We start from the raw sequence: 15,498 nt of genomic DNA on the forward strand, positions 1-15,498 counted from the left end.
GAAACTGGTAGCAGGGATTGGTGGACAGATGTATACAAGCACCTAGCCCTCGCCTATTTCACTGCTGTTTACCAATGAAAGGTGAAGAACCTAGGGCTACACACAACCTTTGCTGCAGCGATGCCTTTTTGCCATTAGTTTTGTGACATTTTAAAGCTATCATCCTTCTCTGAGAACGTCTGTAACATCTACAAATACACTTGCAAATAACTTAAGTGAGTCAAATAAATTTCAAGTACTTTTTGATTTCTTCGTAGAATGTGAATCTCCAGAGAAAAAAACCTGATACCTCTTGGACAGCTCCTACTGTCTGTCAGTGGCATTTCTTTGTCTTAAGAGGCTACTCTGCATCAGTACAGAGAATAAAGCTCTGTTAGTTAACATGACAATTTTGTAAAGGTTTGTTGTTTTTTTTTTAATCTTCAAAACTATGATTCTTCTAAGAGAAAAACATAGGCTAGCACATTACAGACAAAGAGGCCCTTCCAAAGTTTTTTGCAAACCCAATATTAACATTCCAAGTCCTAGTTTGTTACAGTCATTCAGAGGAAATAACTCAAAGTACCTACACCTCCAGAGTTGTCTGAATTACTGTATTTCACTGAATTTAAAGCAAAGCAATCTCACGATATGTAGTTTTCACACACCTGAGAAACTTGGAAAATCAAAACTAGTTACTGACAAGGCAAGAGCTGCCACAGTGCTTTCCTCATGGCTACTCAGAGCTTGCTTTCCTCCAACCAAAGTGCTCCTGATTTTTTAACTCCCTGTTGCAGCAGTCTTGTGTATTTCTCACCAGAAAAAAAGATTCTGGCAATACAGCCAGGTGATCCAGGTCCTTTTTAGGCCTGTTGCTGCATGGAAACATGGTAAGGAATTGAGTACATACAGTTTTGTAGATGGGAGGTGGGCTGTGAGGTACCATCTGGTCCAGAACCAGACCCGTGGTCCCAGACGCTTAGGGATTGTGCTGCAAATTCATACCTGGAAAACAGACATTTGAAAATTTCCCAATTTAAGACACTTTCCTAATACTGGTCACACATTCTCCTGATATACCAGACACCTAAAATTGCACTCACTGTATCACAAGCTCCATGCTGTATTTACAAGTAGTTACAATACAGCCAGTGCCTGTGAAGAGACCAAAAAAAGCTGATTTCCAAATGTGAAATTATTCTGGTGAAGCAGTTCAAGCACTTTTGAAAGCTCTTTATTTTTTAGAAAAAAAATAACATAATGAAAACACTACTTTTTAGAGAATACAGCTCCCCATGAGAGACTGCTAAATGCAAACAAACCTCAGTAAAAAATAAAGACTGTATAAAAATGCAGTTTAATCTAAATTTTTCTGGAGCCAAACACTCAATCTCCTGACATATCACAAAAGGGATTAAGGAAAAGAAAAAAGACTAGAAGACTTGCTCATAGAAAGAGAAAATATTCTAAGAAGTCATTAAAGCAACAACCTTCACAAAGAGAATGAATCTGCAAAGCAACAGCCAAACCAGCTGCCCAGTCTATTTTATCAAAGAGCTGGGATTTTTTCCTATTACTTGGCAAACAACTTGCATCCAAGCTGCCAATTATTTAACCATGGTGGGACTTTTAACTACATTTAGGGCAGAAAAATATAGTTGCTGTAAATTCCAATGTTGCTCAACAGTCTACAACAGCCATCTTGAAATCTACTTTATGTACTTTTTTATCTCTCTCTACTAGTACCGTTTCACCAACTGGTGCAGAGGAAATGGTGCCTCTCTAGTACTGGTTGAAAGTTATTTTTGTCCTAGCCAAAACACCGCAAATAACTTTGAAATAATTAGGTAAGTGGTAGATAACATAATTTTACATGACCATTTAGATGGCTCTGTTTCACCACAAGTTACGTGCACAATGGAATTGCTTTGCATCAGACCCAGCATTTTATATTGTTTGCATGAGCGTGAATTCTGCTAATTATTAACCAAAAATTGAAAAGAAACCTGATCAATTACCATTTCCAATGGCTTAAATACTGTGCTTGCATCCCAAGGGAGCAAATAGCATGCCAGGGATCATTCTGACCATCATGTTACTGAAAGTTTAAATTATATCAGTACTGTTTCTCCTCGCCTTGCTTTCAACAAGAAGATTTTTGCATTGGGATTGTTTATCTGTGCCATTCTATTAAACAACTGGTCTATGAGGAAGTGTGAACTTTAATTTCTGTAATCCATTTCCAATCTTCACCTACTCTTCATAAAATCTGAGAATTATCAGGATAGTAAGTCACTAAACCCAGAATCTTTCTGACTATAGATCACAGACTTTTTCAGGGATCAGTAAAAGCCATGATCCCATTCTTTATGGAATTAGATAATTGCTAATAAGGGCTCCTTTTGAATATAACTATTACAAAGCAGGCTTTGGTAAAAATCCACACGATTTCTGTACTAATTTTAAGAGCATTTAAATTAAAACATTAAAATAGTCTCAGTGTGGAAAAAAGAATGCATAATAAATGTGCAGTTTTACTGAGGAGACACAAACTTTCTGAAAAAAGTTAATAGGTCTATGTCAGTAAAATACAAGTTAGTAAATATCTTTTTCATCAGTATGTTAAATCAGAAAAATGCTGGATTTCTATACAGGATGCCTGATGAATATCCAAAAATATCCTCTTTTCTGTACCTAAGTAGAGAGAACAAGGTACACTAAGACAATGGGTCTACTGACCATTAGTTATTGACTTTAAAGGGCCAACCCGTCACAGGGAGGCTCCAAGATCTTTCTATCTCATGGATAGAAAATTACATCCCTTGTTCAAAAACCATCTACTACTGACATCCAAGTAAACAAGCATTTTTCTAAGATCATCCTGTGCATGTAGAAAGACAGACAGAATTTCTCAGCTTAAAGTGGTCAGCAGGCAAGATGGTTGTCAAATTAAAAAGCAGAAAATAATAAACAAAAAAATATTAATTTGTAACAAAACCCAACTGCAAGCAATTAAGGATTCCACAAAAACTCTAGCTAATGAAAGACGTTTCCTTCTTTATTATTATGTAATACTTTTCACAGAAACATAGTATTTACAAATATACACATACAGACTGCTGATCATAAAATGTTATTGAAGAATTTGTCAAAAAAATCAATTTACAAAACCCAAAAACTTTTCAAAGATATTCTAGCTGAAAAAATTTAATGAAATTTCAAGGAGATGCTTCTGTACAGAAAGATAGGTTTTAGCTTGTTGAGTTCTGGTAAATTAGGCGAGTTGTGATCCAAGTGAGCCAAGCTCAGCTCATTTGAGATGAGGCAGTTCTGTTCCAATTGTTCTTTTCACGCAATTTCTTCCTGGTCAATTCCAACAGGTCTCAGGAGGCACTGGTTTGGATGTTTTTGGAAGCTGCAAGCATTGCTCTCACTTTGGCCATAAGATCCTGTAGAAAATAAAAGGAAAATGATCAGACACGCCTGAGCTTTGAATAGAGCTAAAACACAAGACTGCAAAAATACACATGAAAGGGTTAGTGTGTATTCCGGTCACGTGGGATACTTGGAGTCATGACCATCAAATGTTTAGCTCCTAGGCTAAATGAGTCAAATAATTTGGAGAAAGTTCCTATGACAGCAACCGAATTCTGGTTTTACCAAAATGCAATGAAGTGCTCTGCATAAATATTTCAAGCAGTTTCTATACGACAAAGCACAGAAATCACATCAATTGAAATGGAAAAACTATGACCATATCTTCAAAGAAACCCTGTAATGAACACAGAACTACTAACCACTGGAGGTTTAAAATGGGAAAAAATAAAAGAGAAAAAGGAGAGAGAGCTGGTAAGAAAAGAATGTAACAATTGCTCTAAAACAGAAAGTTTTTTCCTTGCTTTGTAAATCTGAACCAAAAATTTACACAGCAGAGGCATTTTCTCATATGAGAGAGTGACTGTGAAACCAAACCGACTCTCCATCTTATCTGAGCATCCAATTGGAACAGCATTACAAAAAGAAATGAAATTTCATGTAAACAGCATTGAATAACTGGGTTGCAAAAATGATGACAAAATAAAAACTGTGTATCACAAACAAATCTGAGTTACTTAAACATTTGTTCACAAATGCAACCTAAATAAAGTCCTTAGTGTTTTTGAAGCATTTTGCATCTAAACTTCTCAAAACACACCAGAGGGGAATTTAGCATCATTATTCCTTATGCTTTACAGATGGAAGGATCTGAATGAGAAAGAATACTGATTTGGTTAGGGTCAGCCAGGACAATGGCAGCACAACAATCTAATAATTAGTTAAATTCTATTTTTTGGAGCCTTTAATGATAAAGAGATGCTAAACTCATCTTTATTGGGAAATGTCTTGCAGAGTCATCTAAGTTTCATTACTACTTTTTACTTTTTGCAAATAGCAACCAAGAACTGTATTTCGATACAGTAATCATTCCTTCTCTTACAGCTGTACTTCAAACAAGCAGTCTAATATTAAACTAGGAAATGCTATGCCATAAGCAACAGTTAACCCAAAAAATGCATAAACCAATGACCTTTGAAGGGTATATGTGTTTGAAGGGCGGGATGTTTACTCTCCTTCGAAGACCACGCTGTAGTTTGTATCTCATTTCTCATACCAGGAATTCCCATGCATTTGTTTGGCAGTGTAAGAAGTGCTGTGACACTAACACTCCTTTTTCTTTCTCTGCTGCCTATACTTGCTATTTTTCCTGAATAATCTTGTTTAAGGTTTGTCATAAGAAATGGATCAAATTTTTTATATAAGGTACTAGACCACTAGTATTAATTTCCAACTACCACGATTTCCATAGCAGAACTAAATTTTTGAACAATCTTTTTTTCTTGAAAGAATAACTCATCCACTGAAAAAACATCAGAATATAAAAAAACAGCTCTTATTTTCTACTGTAAGTTTTTCAAAGCATAATTAAGACAATTTTTCCTTTAAAGTTGGCTTATCCAACTGAAAAAAGTTAAATATTTCTTCCATGAAACTTGTTAAGAGCTCTACATGCTAAAATGGGCGTTGATAAAGGGAGTATTGCAGCAAAACATGGACTTTGACATCTTTACAGTGGATACAACTGCAGCCTAATGAATTTAGCTTGGTCTTTAGAGGCTTGATTAAAATTGAAAGGACAGCACCTAGGGAAGCAACAAAACTGTTGTTCCCATAAGCGAACAGATTAAGAAAGACAGCGAACATGTCTCTACATCACACGCCAAGTTCAGAATTGCCCACGGTGGTAAGAAAATAAAACAATATGTTGGACATATTTAATTAGGCAACATATTCTGAATGTGCCTGTTTGTACCTGAGTGATTTTACTCTGCACTGACGACACAATTGCTGAAGAGATTTGACCATCTTTTTCCTGAGAAACTCCCCTAAAAAATAAAATCAGAAATTTAGAGTAAAGTTTTGAAAATGCATTTCACTCACCATCTTGATTTGGGTTTTATTGTACATGTCTCTCCTACGTTAGTCAACAGTTCTCTCAGTCAACTAGAGGATGTATAAGTCAGGGTTGGAAAAATCACTTGTGCAACTGCTCAGACAAATCTGAACAGCAGCCTGAGAATTTTTACCAGGGCCGTTCTAGAAATATTCTAGAAATAATTTAATCATGAATCTTGACACACGTTACGATTCAAACCACTCTATTAAAGTTCAACTTCCGAGTTATCCCATTTCATGAAAGCTTCCAATTTCCAACTTAGAAATAGGTTGCAGAATTTTCTGCACCAGTTTTCCTGTAAGGTTGAGATATTTACTCCAGAAAGCAAAAGAGATCCAACACGTTCATCAGACTGATGCAGGTAGTGCTGTGCTCCCAGTGACTTTTACTTTTGAGAAGCACACACTGCACACATACAGAGCTCCTCACCCCACGACTCTGGTCACAGACACCCTGACAGTCCAGAGACAGCAGCACTGCAGTAAGACAGTAACAGAGCACGGTACCTGGAGCGTTCCTGGCTGGATTCCCTGCTCTCCACAGGAGAGACACTAGTTGAATGTACAGAATTTTTGTGTGTGGATGGTTTGCCTGGTGACATGGATGGAGAAGGAGATCTAGCTCTGGATTTAGTACGTGATCTAGACCGCTGCTTCTTCTTCTTTTCATGGGGACTTCTGTGAGGAGAAAATATTTTATTGAATATTTAAAGCAATATTACACTAGCTAAGCTGAAGTTACTTTGCACACTTCTAAAAGCTTAGGTACCCTCTTCCACAGGATGTTTCTCTTGCTCTCAGCAAGCATTAGTCTTACCCAATGCTGCATGTTTATGGTTGTACACAATACTTTCTCAGAAGCTCTTTTTAATGTGTTACATTAGGCAATTACTGGCTCCTGAGGTTCTCACTTGGAACACAGGACAACAAAAAGCTTTCATTGGAGATTTGCAGAATAATTTTGCTAGAGGGAAGTTCCATCCCAAACAACAACAGACACTAAGGATGCAATAAGAACTGTAAGGGTTTATATCCCTTACAATTTTCCTAGCTCATAAAATAAACAAAACATGGAATTATGGCTATGTAAAATATCTACAAGGCAAATCCACTGTTTGTTTGGTTTTTAAAACAAACAAAAAAAAAGCCCCTTTTCTTGTGATCCAATCTGCAAAGCAACAAACGCCAGGATCAAAATTTTAAATGAGATGTTGTATTGCACTCAGACTAATCTGGACCTAACAGTGTGCCTAAGTGCAAACTGTTTGAGACCTGGAAATTAGATCCACAAATGTTTGTCAGTATGAAAGCTGAAACAAAGGAATGTGTTCATTACTGACAGAAGGGAACATAGATAGTCACCTCATAGGCAATATTAAGCTCAAAGAGAATCAAATTAGTAATATATTAAAGATGAAACTATCAAATCTTTTTACCTGGCTATGAACTTATGTCTGTATGATTTACATACTAGTATTGATATTACTATAATTAGAATAACTAGAGTAGTGCCTTAATTAGAGGTAGGCAGTATCTTACTGTAAGCATTTCTCTCTAGCATGCATTCCTAGAAGTCTATTCAGAAGAATGTTCTTGAAGCTTCTAGAACATCTTAAAACACTAAAACTTTTAGCCACCTTTCAAACATCACATTATTTATTCCTTTACTTTGATTTTTCGTGGGAATTTTCTACTTTAAAAGGTGCTATACCATAACGCATTGAATTTCCATATAAACAGCGTACATCTGAAGCTTAGAATGTACCCCACAATTTTTTATATAGACATATATTATATTTTTATATAGAGAAAACATTCAAGATTTAAAATTGCAAAACCTCCTTATGCTTTTCTTGAATATAAAATCATTGAGTGGCAGACAAAAAATCCCACAGACTCTAACATTTTTATGACTACACAAAACCATCAGCTACAAAGTCAATTATTCCTTGACTAGCTATGTACTTTAATCGCTTAGTTTCTTAAAACATCATCATGTAACCAAGCTGCGAACAGATCTCATATTTGAATCTTGAAAATCTTGGGTAACATTTGTCATGCAAGCAAAGTATTTAACTGTAAGCTTTTTCAGTGTTTTTCATCTCAGATTATGATGAACAAATAGAACAGCTGAATGATGAAGAATCTGTTCCATAATTGAACATGGAAACCGGTCCATCACATTTTTACTTGAAAATTTAACATGTCAGGGCTGAAACAGTTTCTGCTTTAATTTCTGCAATCAGAGCTGCAAAATATCCTTATCTATGTTTAACCACAATACTCCTTCTTCAGTCTACATCTTTTGTACTTACTGCCATATCTTATTGTGCCACTTTCTTGTTTCCTGTTTGAGAACTAACAGAAGTTTAAAATTTTGACCTACATAAGCAATATTATTCACAGAGGAATGTAGTTTATTTCACAATTACCATTATAATTTACAACTTGGAGTAGCAAAATAACAAAAATACTTTATAGTTTAAAATGCTGAATGGTCAAGCAGCAGACACACCAACACAGCATTAAAAACAGCATGGAGATGTGAAAAACTATTATATTGTGTGTTTATAGGAAAACAAGTATTTTAAGCTTCCATATTTTCCACTTAACCAAAATCACATGAATTCTACAGGAGCCTCTATTATCTTCATTTGATGAATGTTAAAAACTAAATCAGTTGAAGTATACTTAGGAAGTTCTCAATTATACTTACCACACATTAATTAATTACAGGCTATCAAGAGATGTTAAGCTGTCATAAGAAATAACAGAATTTTTTAAATGAAGCTGAAAACGATCTCTTTCTTTCTTATTCCACAAGACATATAGAGAAAGAAGATGAAGACTAAATGCCAGTTTGATTACAAGTTTAAGAGCGACTGTATGCAGGGTGCTCTCAAAATGACACCGATTCATACTTCACATTCCAATCTGCCAGTAAAGTAACTACAGAGTAACTGTTTGCTAAATCAGAGCTGTCCTTATGCGGATATGATGTGATGTCAAGAAAGTTGACATCATAGTTATGCTATGACCTGTGCAGAGGTCATACAGCTTGCACAATCACAGCATGAGAAAATGACCCAACAAGAGGGAAATACGAAACTCACAGTGAAATCTGAATTCTCATGGCCAGCAAACAGCAGTGTATTAACACCCACCAATTTGACTGTACAGCTGCTGTTCAAACATATGCAAGAACAGGGAAGAACATTACAAGTGCGTCCATTAACTTTTTTTTTCCCAAAAAAGTATTTTTCTATCAAAATACATCTTCAGAACATACGAAGGTTAAATTCTAGCTAAGGAGTCTACATGACATCAGGCTGTTAGGAAGCCGAGACCCCACTGTCTAGGATCAGGAGCCCTTACTTGGAGCGGGGCCGTTTCCTGCTGTTCCCAGGACTATTGCTGATGCGATACGCTGTGGGAACGCTTCTCTCGTCTCTCTGCCGTTCTGGTGTGTGAGCCCTTCTCCGGGGTGACCTTGATCGTGACCTGAGAAGAAACATTCAAAAGTTTGCTTTTTGTTACTTATGTCAAAACTTTTACTTCAGTGGAATTGTGCTTCACCAAATACCTATTTTATACCAACATGGTGCAGCTACATAAAAATTTCTTGCTTATCCAAGACATTTGAGATGAAGTTATCCATTGCTTTTCACTCCCAATAGGGGCCTAAAAAAAGGAATTATTTGTTGGTCTTGTCTGCTATAACAACTTCTGTATTATTTGATGGGAAAATTTTCTTTTAGTCCAGCCATCTTTTGTGGCAACACAGTTTACTAACATCGGTATGCAGAAATCCAATTTGCACGAAGCCTGGGATTGGCAGGCCTGACCTTGTCTTCTCAAATTAGTGGTGTGCTTTTAGAACTGATGTCTCACAGAGATAAATGCACATTCTTGATGCAGTGCCTGTCTAACACTGACAAGTCCAGGAAATGTCCTGGATGCTGCAGAACAATCCTAGCACAGCCAGTATTTTCACCAGTGCAAGTGACCAATAACCCATTATTAGTGTTGTTTGGCACTAGCACTTTGATTTGAAATATTTTTACTAGAAAAGTGAGAAGGAGATCAAGAAGGGAAAATAGAAAGCATGCCCAGTTAAGATCAGAGATCTTCAGGTTCACACAATATAGGTAATATATACACACACCTACAAAGTCCTGAGCCATTTCTGTTACACCTACAACAAAAAAGCCCAATTGAAAAGAAATTATCGCAATGGCAAAGAGCTGTTGCAAATTAGCTGCTTTGACACTTATAAAATTTGATCTTTACCAAGCCATTCAGAAGGATTAAAAAAAAAGGAAAAAAAACAACAGATTATAAAACTTGGGTTCAGTCAGACACCTTGACATTTTACCAGGATTTCCCTCAAAAGAGCTCCAGCAGTCAAATCTTTTCATTGCCCAAGTTGCCTGGTAATTTTTCCACTCTGTTGCTGCTGCCACTGATGAGCTGCTCAGACTCGGCTCCATGCTCAGTGTTGCTGTGAGTCTGTGATATGGAGGCACACACTTCACATCCAGACTAAAATGTCCTAGTTTTGGTATTAACTAGAATCCTGAAAAGGCTTAGTCCCTTAACCAAAAGCTGAACCTTAGTGAAACACGCCTGTATGGACCAGCCTAAAAAAAGTCCAAACAATCAGAAAGAAAAATACATTAGCTTTATTTTTATGAACTGGCATTTGTGGTTCTACAGCATTCTTCCAATCACCAAATATTAAGAACTTTGGCCATTTGCATCAAACAATTACACAACAGCTAATCAGTTTTACTGCAATATGTAAATTGTAACTTTCATTAGACTGTAATTCCAGAAGGCACTCTATTCCTTTATGACTTATGCTTAGAAGGGTCCCAAAAGTTCAAAGGATTATGAAGCTTGGCATGTCTCATTACAAAACTGGAATTAAAATTATGTGACTAGACACTGCCTCAGCAATAAGAAAATCACTTTTGTAGGAGAAAAAAAGCCCCAACACTGAACAATCTTTTTTAACAAACAGCTACTTCCAAGTCTACTGAATTCCTAATACTGAGGCAAAAAGTCTCGCACAAACTCCCACACAGGTGCACCCTACCCAAACTTACTGCAAAGTAACCTCTTAATAAAATATACAACTAATTACTGCTTAATAATTCCTTAACTGGATATATTATGTGCCTTAATAGTACTCTATTACTAAACAGTATAAAGTAAAGCAGCAATACTGAAAAGAAGCTTAGACTTTCCATCTCTTGTTCAAAATGAACATCCAAATTTCACCCAATCAAATCACTAAATCATTTGGTATGTAACAAGTGCTTCTTCTTCCCTTCATCTCCTCTCACACTCACAAACCAATAGATTTATCTATGGGTAGGAAACAGAGATTGAGGTGAACATCACTGTTCTTTACAGTTAAACACGTGAGCTGGAAGAGCCCACTGCCCACCCCAGGTCTGACACCCAGCATTACTGTCAGAAACAGCTCAGACCCAACTCAAAACTCAGACCCAATTCTTTAGCGGTGCTTTCAAGTCCATGAGAAACAAAAAGAGTGATTACTACATTTACTACTAAGGTACCAAAAATGTTTTCTCCAAGACAGATTTAATAAATGTGCCCCGTTTTTGATACCAAGTACTTACTTGTAATAACTTATTACCTCTCTGGGAATGACAGGTCTGTTTTGCAGTACCTTACAGAACTGTGGGACACTGTTTACTGTGTACATGGCTTGTTTAATCTGTTGTGTCAGTCTAGAATTAAAATTGCATTATACCAGGAGCTTTACAGGACTAATTTTGTTCCAGAAAATAACAAGCATTTATACAGAGAATTGCTGTTAGCACACCACATGCCACAATTAAGCCAGTGTTATCTGGGTTCTCTATATAGCTATGATTTTTTAAACTTGTTTTTGTAAAACATGTTTGGCTGTTAACCAGAGAAATGAATATGCAAAACATGCTCTGAATCAACTTCATGTTATTGGAACAGAATTTTTCAACTTTATTACTGCTGAAGATGCAAAAGAAAATATAAAAAATGCAACAGTTTCAAAATTATATCTTATCACCAAAGACTACTCTTAAACGCAGCAGAGCCTCTAAACCTCTAACAATGCAAAAATAAATGACAAGCAAATGATGTAAAATGGTATACAGAGAAGTATACTGCAAAGTTCATTTGCGTGATTTCTAAGCACAATATGCAATTTGGAAAAAAAGAATAAGATGATAAACCAAAAAGGAGGAGCTTACAAAGTATCCTGAACATTCCTTGAATAAAGAGCAAAGAATGTTATTGCAAATTTTGATGTTTACCTACACTTCTCACATTTTATTCCCCATTAACTTGTCACAAGGTTATACGATCACAGAGTTATATGGTAAAGGTGATTTTTCATCTACATTTTGAACAGATTAAAATAAGTCAACAATACATCATTAGACTGGGGCATTCAAGTACCGCACAGATACTCAAAATGGGGCTGTTCCAAAGTAATTTAGCATCACTGTCCACACAGTAACAACTGTCTCTAAGTGCCATCCACTTAATACAAGATGAACACATTACCATCCAGAAACAGTTTACACTTTATTCCGGAGAGTATGGCTCTTTACGTAACTATTCATTCAGCTGAAAGCTGTAATATCCAGTGCTTTGAGAAGCTAGGGAAAAAAAAAAACCTGTTCTAGGGGAAGCTGAAGAATACTGTTCTAGGGCAAAGTGATGAGCAAAGATACATGAAACATGCTGAGCTTTGAATGAAGCAACACAATGCACGGAAATTATTTTATCTGAAACAACACTAAAATAAAAATAAATAATAATAAAACAAAGACAAAATCCAGTAATATCTTCTATCTAGGCAACAACACTTGCCTTTTTTGGCAATTACTAAGACAAGGTACTATTTTTGCCTAAACATTTGAGAATCAAAACACATCAGTATCTGACAGGGTTATGAATCAGCCTCTTGCTCTTGATTATTCTACAATTTTTCTGTTTCAGGAGCAAGAGCTCTAACTTTGCAAATACAGTATGTTAAGGCAGAGCAAACACCTTCAATAAAGCACACCTTCGATCATCACCATTTCTTCTATAAGGCCTTTCCTGTTCAGCTCTAACTTTTGTGAAGTTAAAATATGCAAAATGTTTTCAGTGCAAAATCTGGCGCTGTTTTTCTGCATAATTTTAAAATTCAGCCAGCCAGCATCAAGCTTATTGGACTTCTGAGATTTTAGACTTCAACAGCGCATCAAGGAAATATCTAACCAGATTTAATCAGTGTTGTGGTGATTCATGATTTTCATGCTGTTATGTGCTTGTCATTTGATTTGTGCCAGGAGGCAAACTCAAGACAGCAAACACAGATTAGCTCCTGTAGATTACCTATTCTTAATGACTTTTGGTTAAGACACAGCATGTCATGACAACTTACTGTCAAAGGCTGTCAAATAAGCAGCAAGTCAGACTGATGGTTTCAGTCCAAGTTGTGCTCATTTAATTCCTGGCATCTCTGAATAGCAGAGATTTCTGCAGCAAAGTATTATTCTTAAACTCAAAAATCAAGTATAAACCAGTAAGTTGTAACATGTTAACACTCCTGCTAATGCAGTTAAGACACTTCAATAGACGAAAAAGCACAAGCAAACTAAAAGAAGTTTTGGCACACTATCATCAGGGACTAGCAGCTTTTTTCAGGCATGTGCCGTAGACAGAGACACAAAGAGGAAGTACTGTATGGTTTTTCACATGCATCACATACTTACACAGCTGTGGCAGTATTTATATGCAATTTGCTTGAACTACAAGCTACCTAAGTAGCTACACTGTTCTGTACCCTGATCCACAGAATGTACCCTCAAAGCCCTTCCTACTGACCACAGTAACTTCACTGCGGTAGAGCATTCAGATATGACAAATTTTACAACAGTAAATTTTGAAGGTGCCTAGATCCAAATATCTTTGATGGAATTAACAGTATCAGTAAAACACAATATACATTATCTTATAGCTGGATAATTAGCGTAGTATATTTAATCTCATTAATGATTAAGTATAGGGTTAACAGCACTGGGCTACATTCTTCTGTAGTATCTCTCTCTTTCACCTCTGTTTTCGCTCTTCTTGGATTCCTGCCATATCTCTCCATCATATTTTTTCACTTGTCACTCAACTGCTTTATTGTCTTCTGAGCTCTGCTGCTCAACCACCTAGTACTCTATTTCTTATCTGAATATTGTCTAAGTTGCTTTGCTCCAGTAACAGCCACAGATTTATTAGCAAGCTCTCTTCCTGCTATCATCACATTCCTACATATTATCACCAGGTATTTCAAAGAAGATCAGGAAAAAGCATTTACTGGTAAAAGTTTTGGACTATGTAATTAGAAATTAATGATTCATTTCACTAAAAGGATTTTCAAAAGACCTGCCACATTTGATCTGTACGTGCCACATACTGCCTTCAAGGTGACTGTGACCTTTGCAATGGGTATAAGAACACCTATGTAAAGGAAGAAGTGCAAAGATGTTTTACGTGTTAACCCACACAGAATGCTAAAGAATATGTTTGGTTTCCAAACCCACCTTGAGTGCCTGACAGTCCTATAGGCAGTGGGAAGTGAGTGTTTTGCTTTTGAATGTGATCTAGACCTGGACTTAGATGATGAATGATACTTGAATGGTGATCGAGATCTTGACCGAGATCTTTTCTTGTGTTTTTTCCTTTTCTTTTCCTTCTCTTCATTCCTAGGAGGATCTCTGCTTCTGCTTGAAGGCCCTTCTGCTTGTTTAACTTCTAAGGTGGGTAAAGTTCTGACTGCAGTCACAGGACATGGTATACTACTGACACTCTGAAATCAAAGATTAACAAAGAACAGTGATCAGTTTTCGGAGTTAGTGCTGCATTGGGATTATGTAAAGTGTGCAGAAGTAAGGCTGACATCTTCAAACACATGCATCCAGCAAAATTTAATGGAGGCCTGTACAGTTCCCCAAAGATACACGTGCAAGTTGGTATATGCATACTAAGACTGTCAGCTTAACCAGGACACAGTTCTGAAGTTTTCATCTTTAGTTTTTAAAAGAAATGTGTTCTAAAAGAATGGGTACTATCAGGTATCTTTTAATCTATTTACATGTTTTACTTAAACAGGATAAACCCGGAAATACAATCAGGAACTACTGACATTCAAAGCTAAGTTTTAGTGTCACTTTCCTCCATGAACTGTGCTGTCCGGATTACAGCTTCAAAAAAAAAAAACGCAAAATGAACCAGTGCTAATAGAAATTAGTCTGAACTTTTGAAAATAAATGCTTTAAATGTAAAGGATTGAGAAGATCACAAAATGTATTAATCTCAAAGAAAGAACAGGTCCATGCACAGTTAATGTTCAGTGAGTGATTCCAGCTGAAGGAAATCAAGCAAAATCATACTCCAACATTTACAAATTATTAGCTTGAACCTCAGAGAATTCTGCTCAATGCCTTCTTTAGAACAATTCAGGTCAGGCACCATAGATATGCTCCTCATTTCAAAGCCTGTCATTCCCCCAGCTGCCATTTCAAGGCAACTGGAGAAATCAGTTTCCCTGTCATAATTTCCCCTCCACCTCATCTGAGTTTCACTATTTGATACAAGGATACCTTACCATGACTGGAATAAAAAGTAATACATTAAAACCTGAAATAACCAAATTAGAAACAGGTGATCTTTTTCTTTCTTTTTACCCTTCTCCTACCATGAATACATAAAGGCAGAAACTGAACAATCACATTTGAATAATCAAAAAGTCAGCTCTGCTTCAAGTTAAGAGACATGACACTTTTTCATGCTTTAACTGATAACTGCTATCACAATATTTACAAAACCAGCAACAAAGCAGTACTGAAGTAGCTTGCTTCAAAGATTATAAATGTTTTACAGCATGATCATTTGAGTGACTGGTTTACCAGAGGCCTATTTCCAATTTCATAAACTCCATGTGTAACTGCAGACATCTCACAGACACCTCAT

The 15,498-nt window shown here is 36.4% G+C and overlaps 1 protein-coding gene across 4 annotated transcripts in view; it reads right to left on the reverse strand.

The window, feature by feature from the left end:
- Positions 1-3,016: 3,016 nt before the first annotated feature.
- Positions 3,017-15,498, reverse strand: part of SFSWAP (splicing factor SWAP) — a 38,180-nt gene continuing 25,698 nt past the window's right edge. For 3 of the 4 annotated variants that reach the window (XM_053994360.1, XM_053994361.1, XM_053994362.1), the window contains exons 14-18: positions 14,070-14,335; positions 8,848-8,973; positions 5,980-6,150; positions 5,330-5,402; positions 3,017-3,428 (exon numbers count right to left, since the gene is read on the reverse strand). In XM_053994360.1, the coding sequence (XP_053850335.1) occupies positions 3,363-3,428; positions 5,330-5,402; positions 5,980-6,150; positions 8,848-8,973; positions 14,070-14,335 (702 nt within the window). In that variant the 3' untranslated portion in view covers positions 3,017-3,362. Of the gene's footprint in view, positions 3,429-5,329; positions 5,403-5,979; positions 6,151-8,847; positions 8,974-9,834; positions 9,982-14,069; positions 14,336-15,498 lie in introns of all 4 variants that reach the window. The other variant, XM_053994363.1, reaches the window with a different exon arrangement.

The sequence above is a fragment of the Vidua macroura genome, chromosome 18, assembly GCF_024509145.1.
Source record: "Vidua macroura isolate BioBank_ID:100142 chromosome 18, ASM2450914v1, whole genome shotgun sequence".
In the NCBI taxonomy this organism is placed as follows: domain Eukaryota; kingdom Metazoa; phylum Chordata; class Aves; order Passeriformes; family Viduidae; genus Vidua; species Vidua macroura.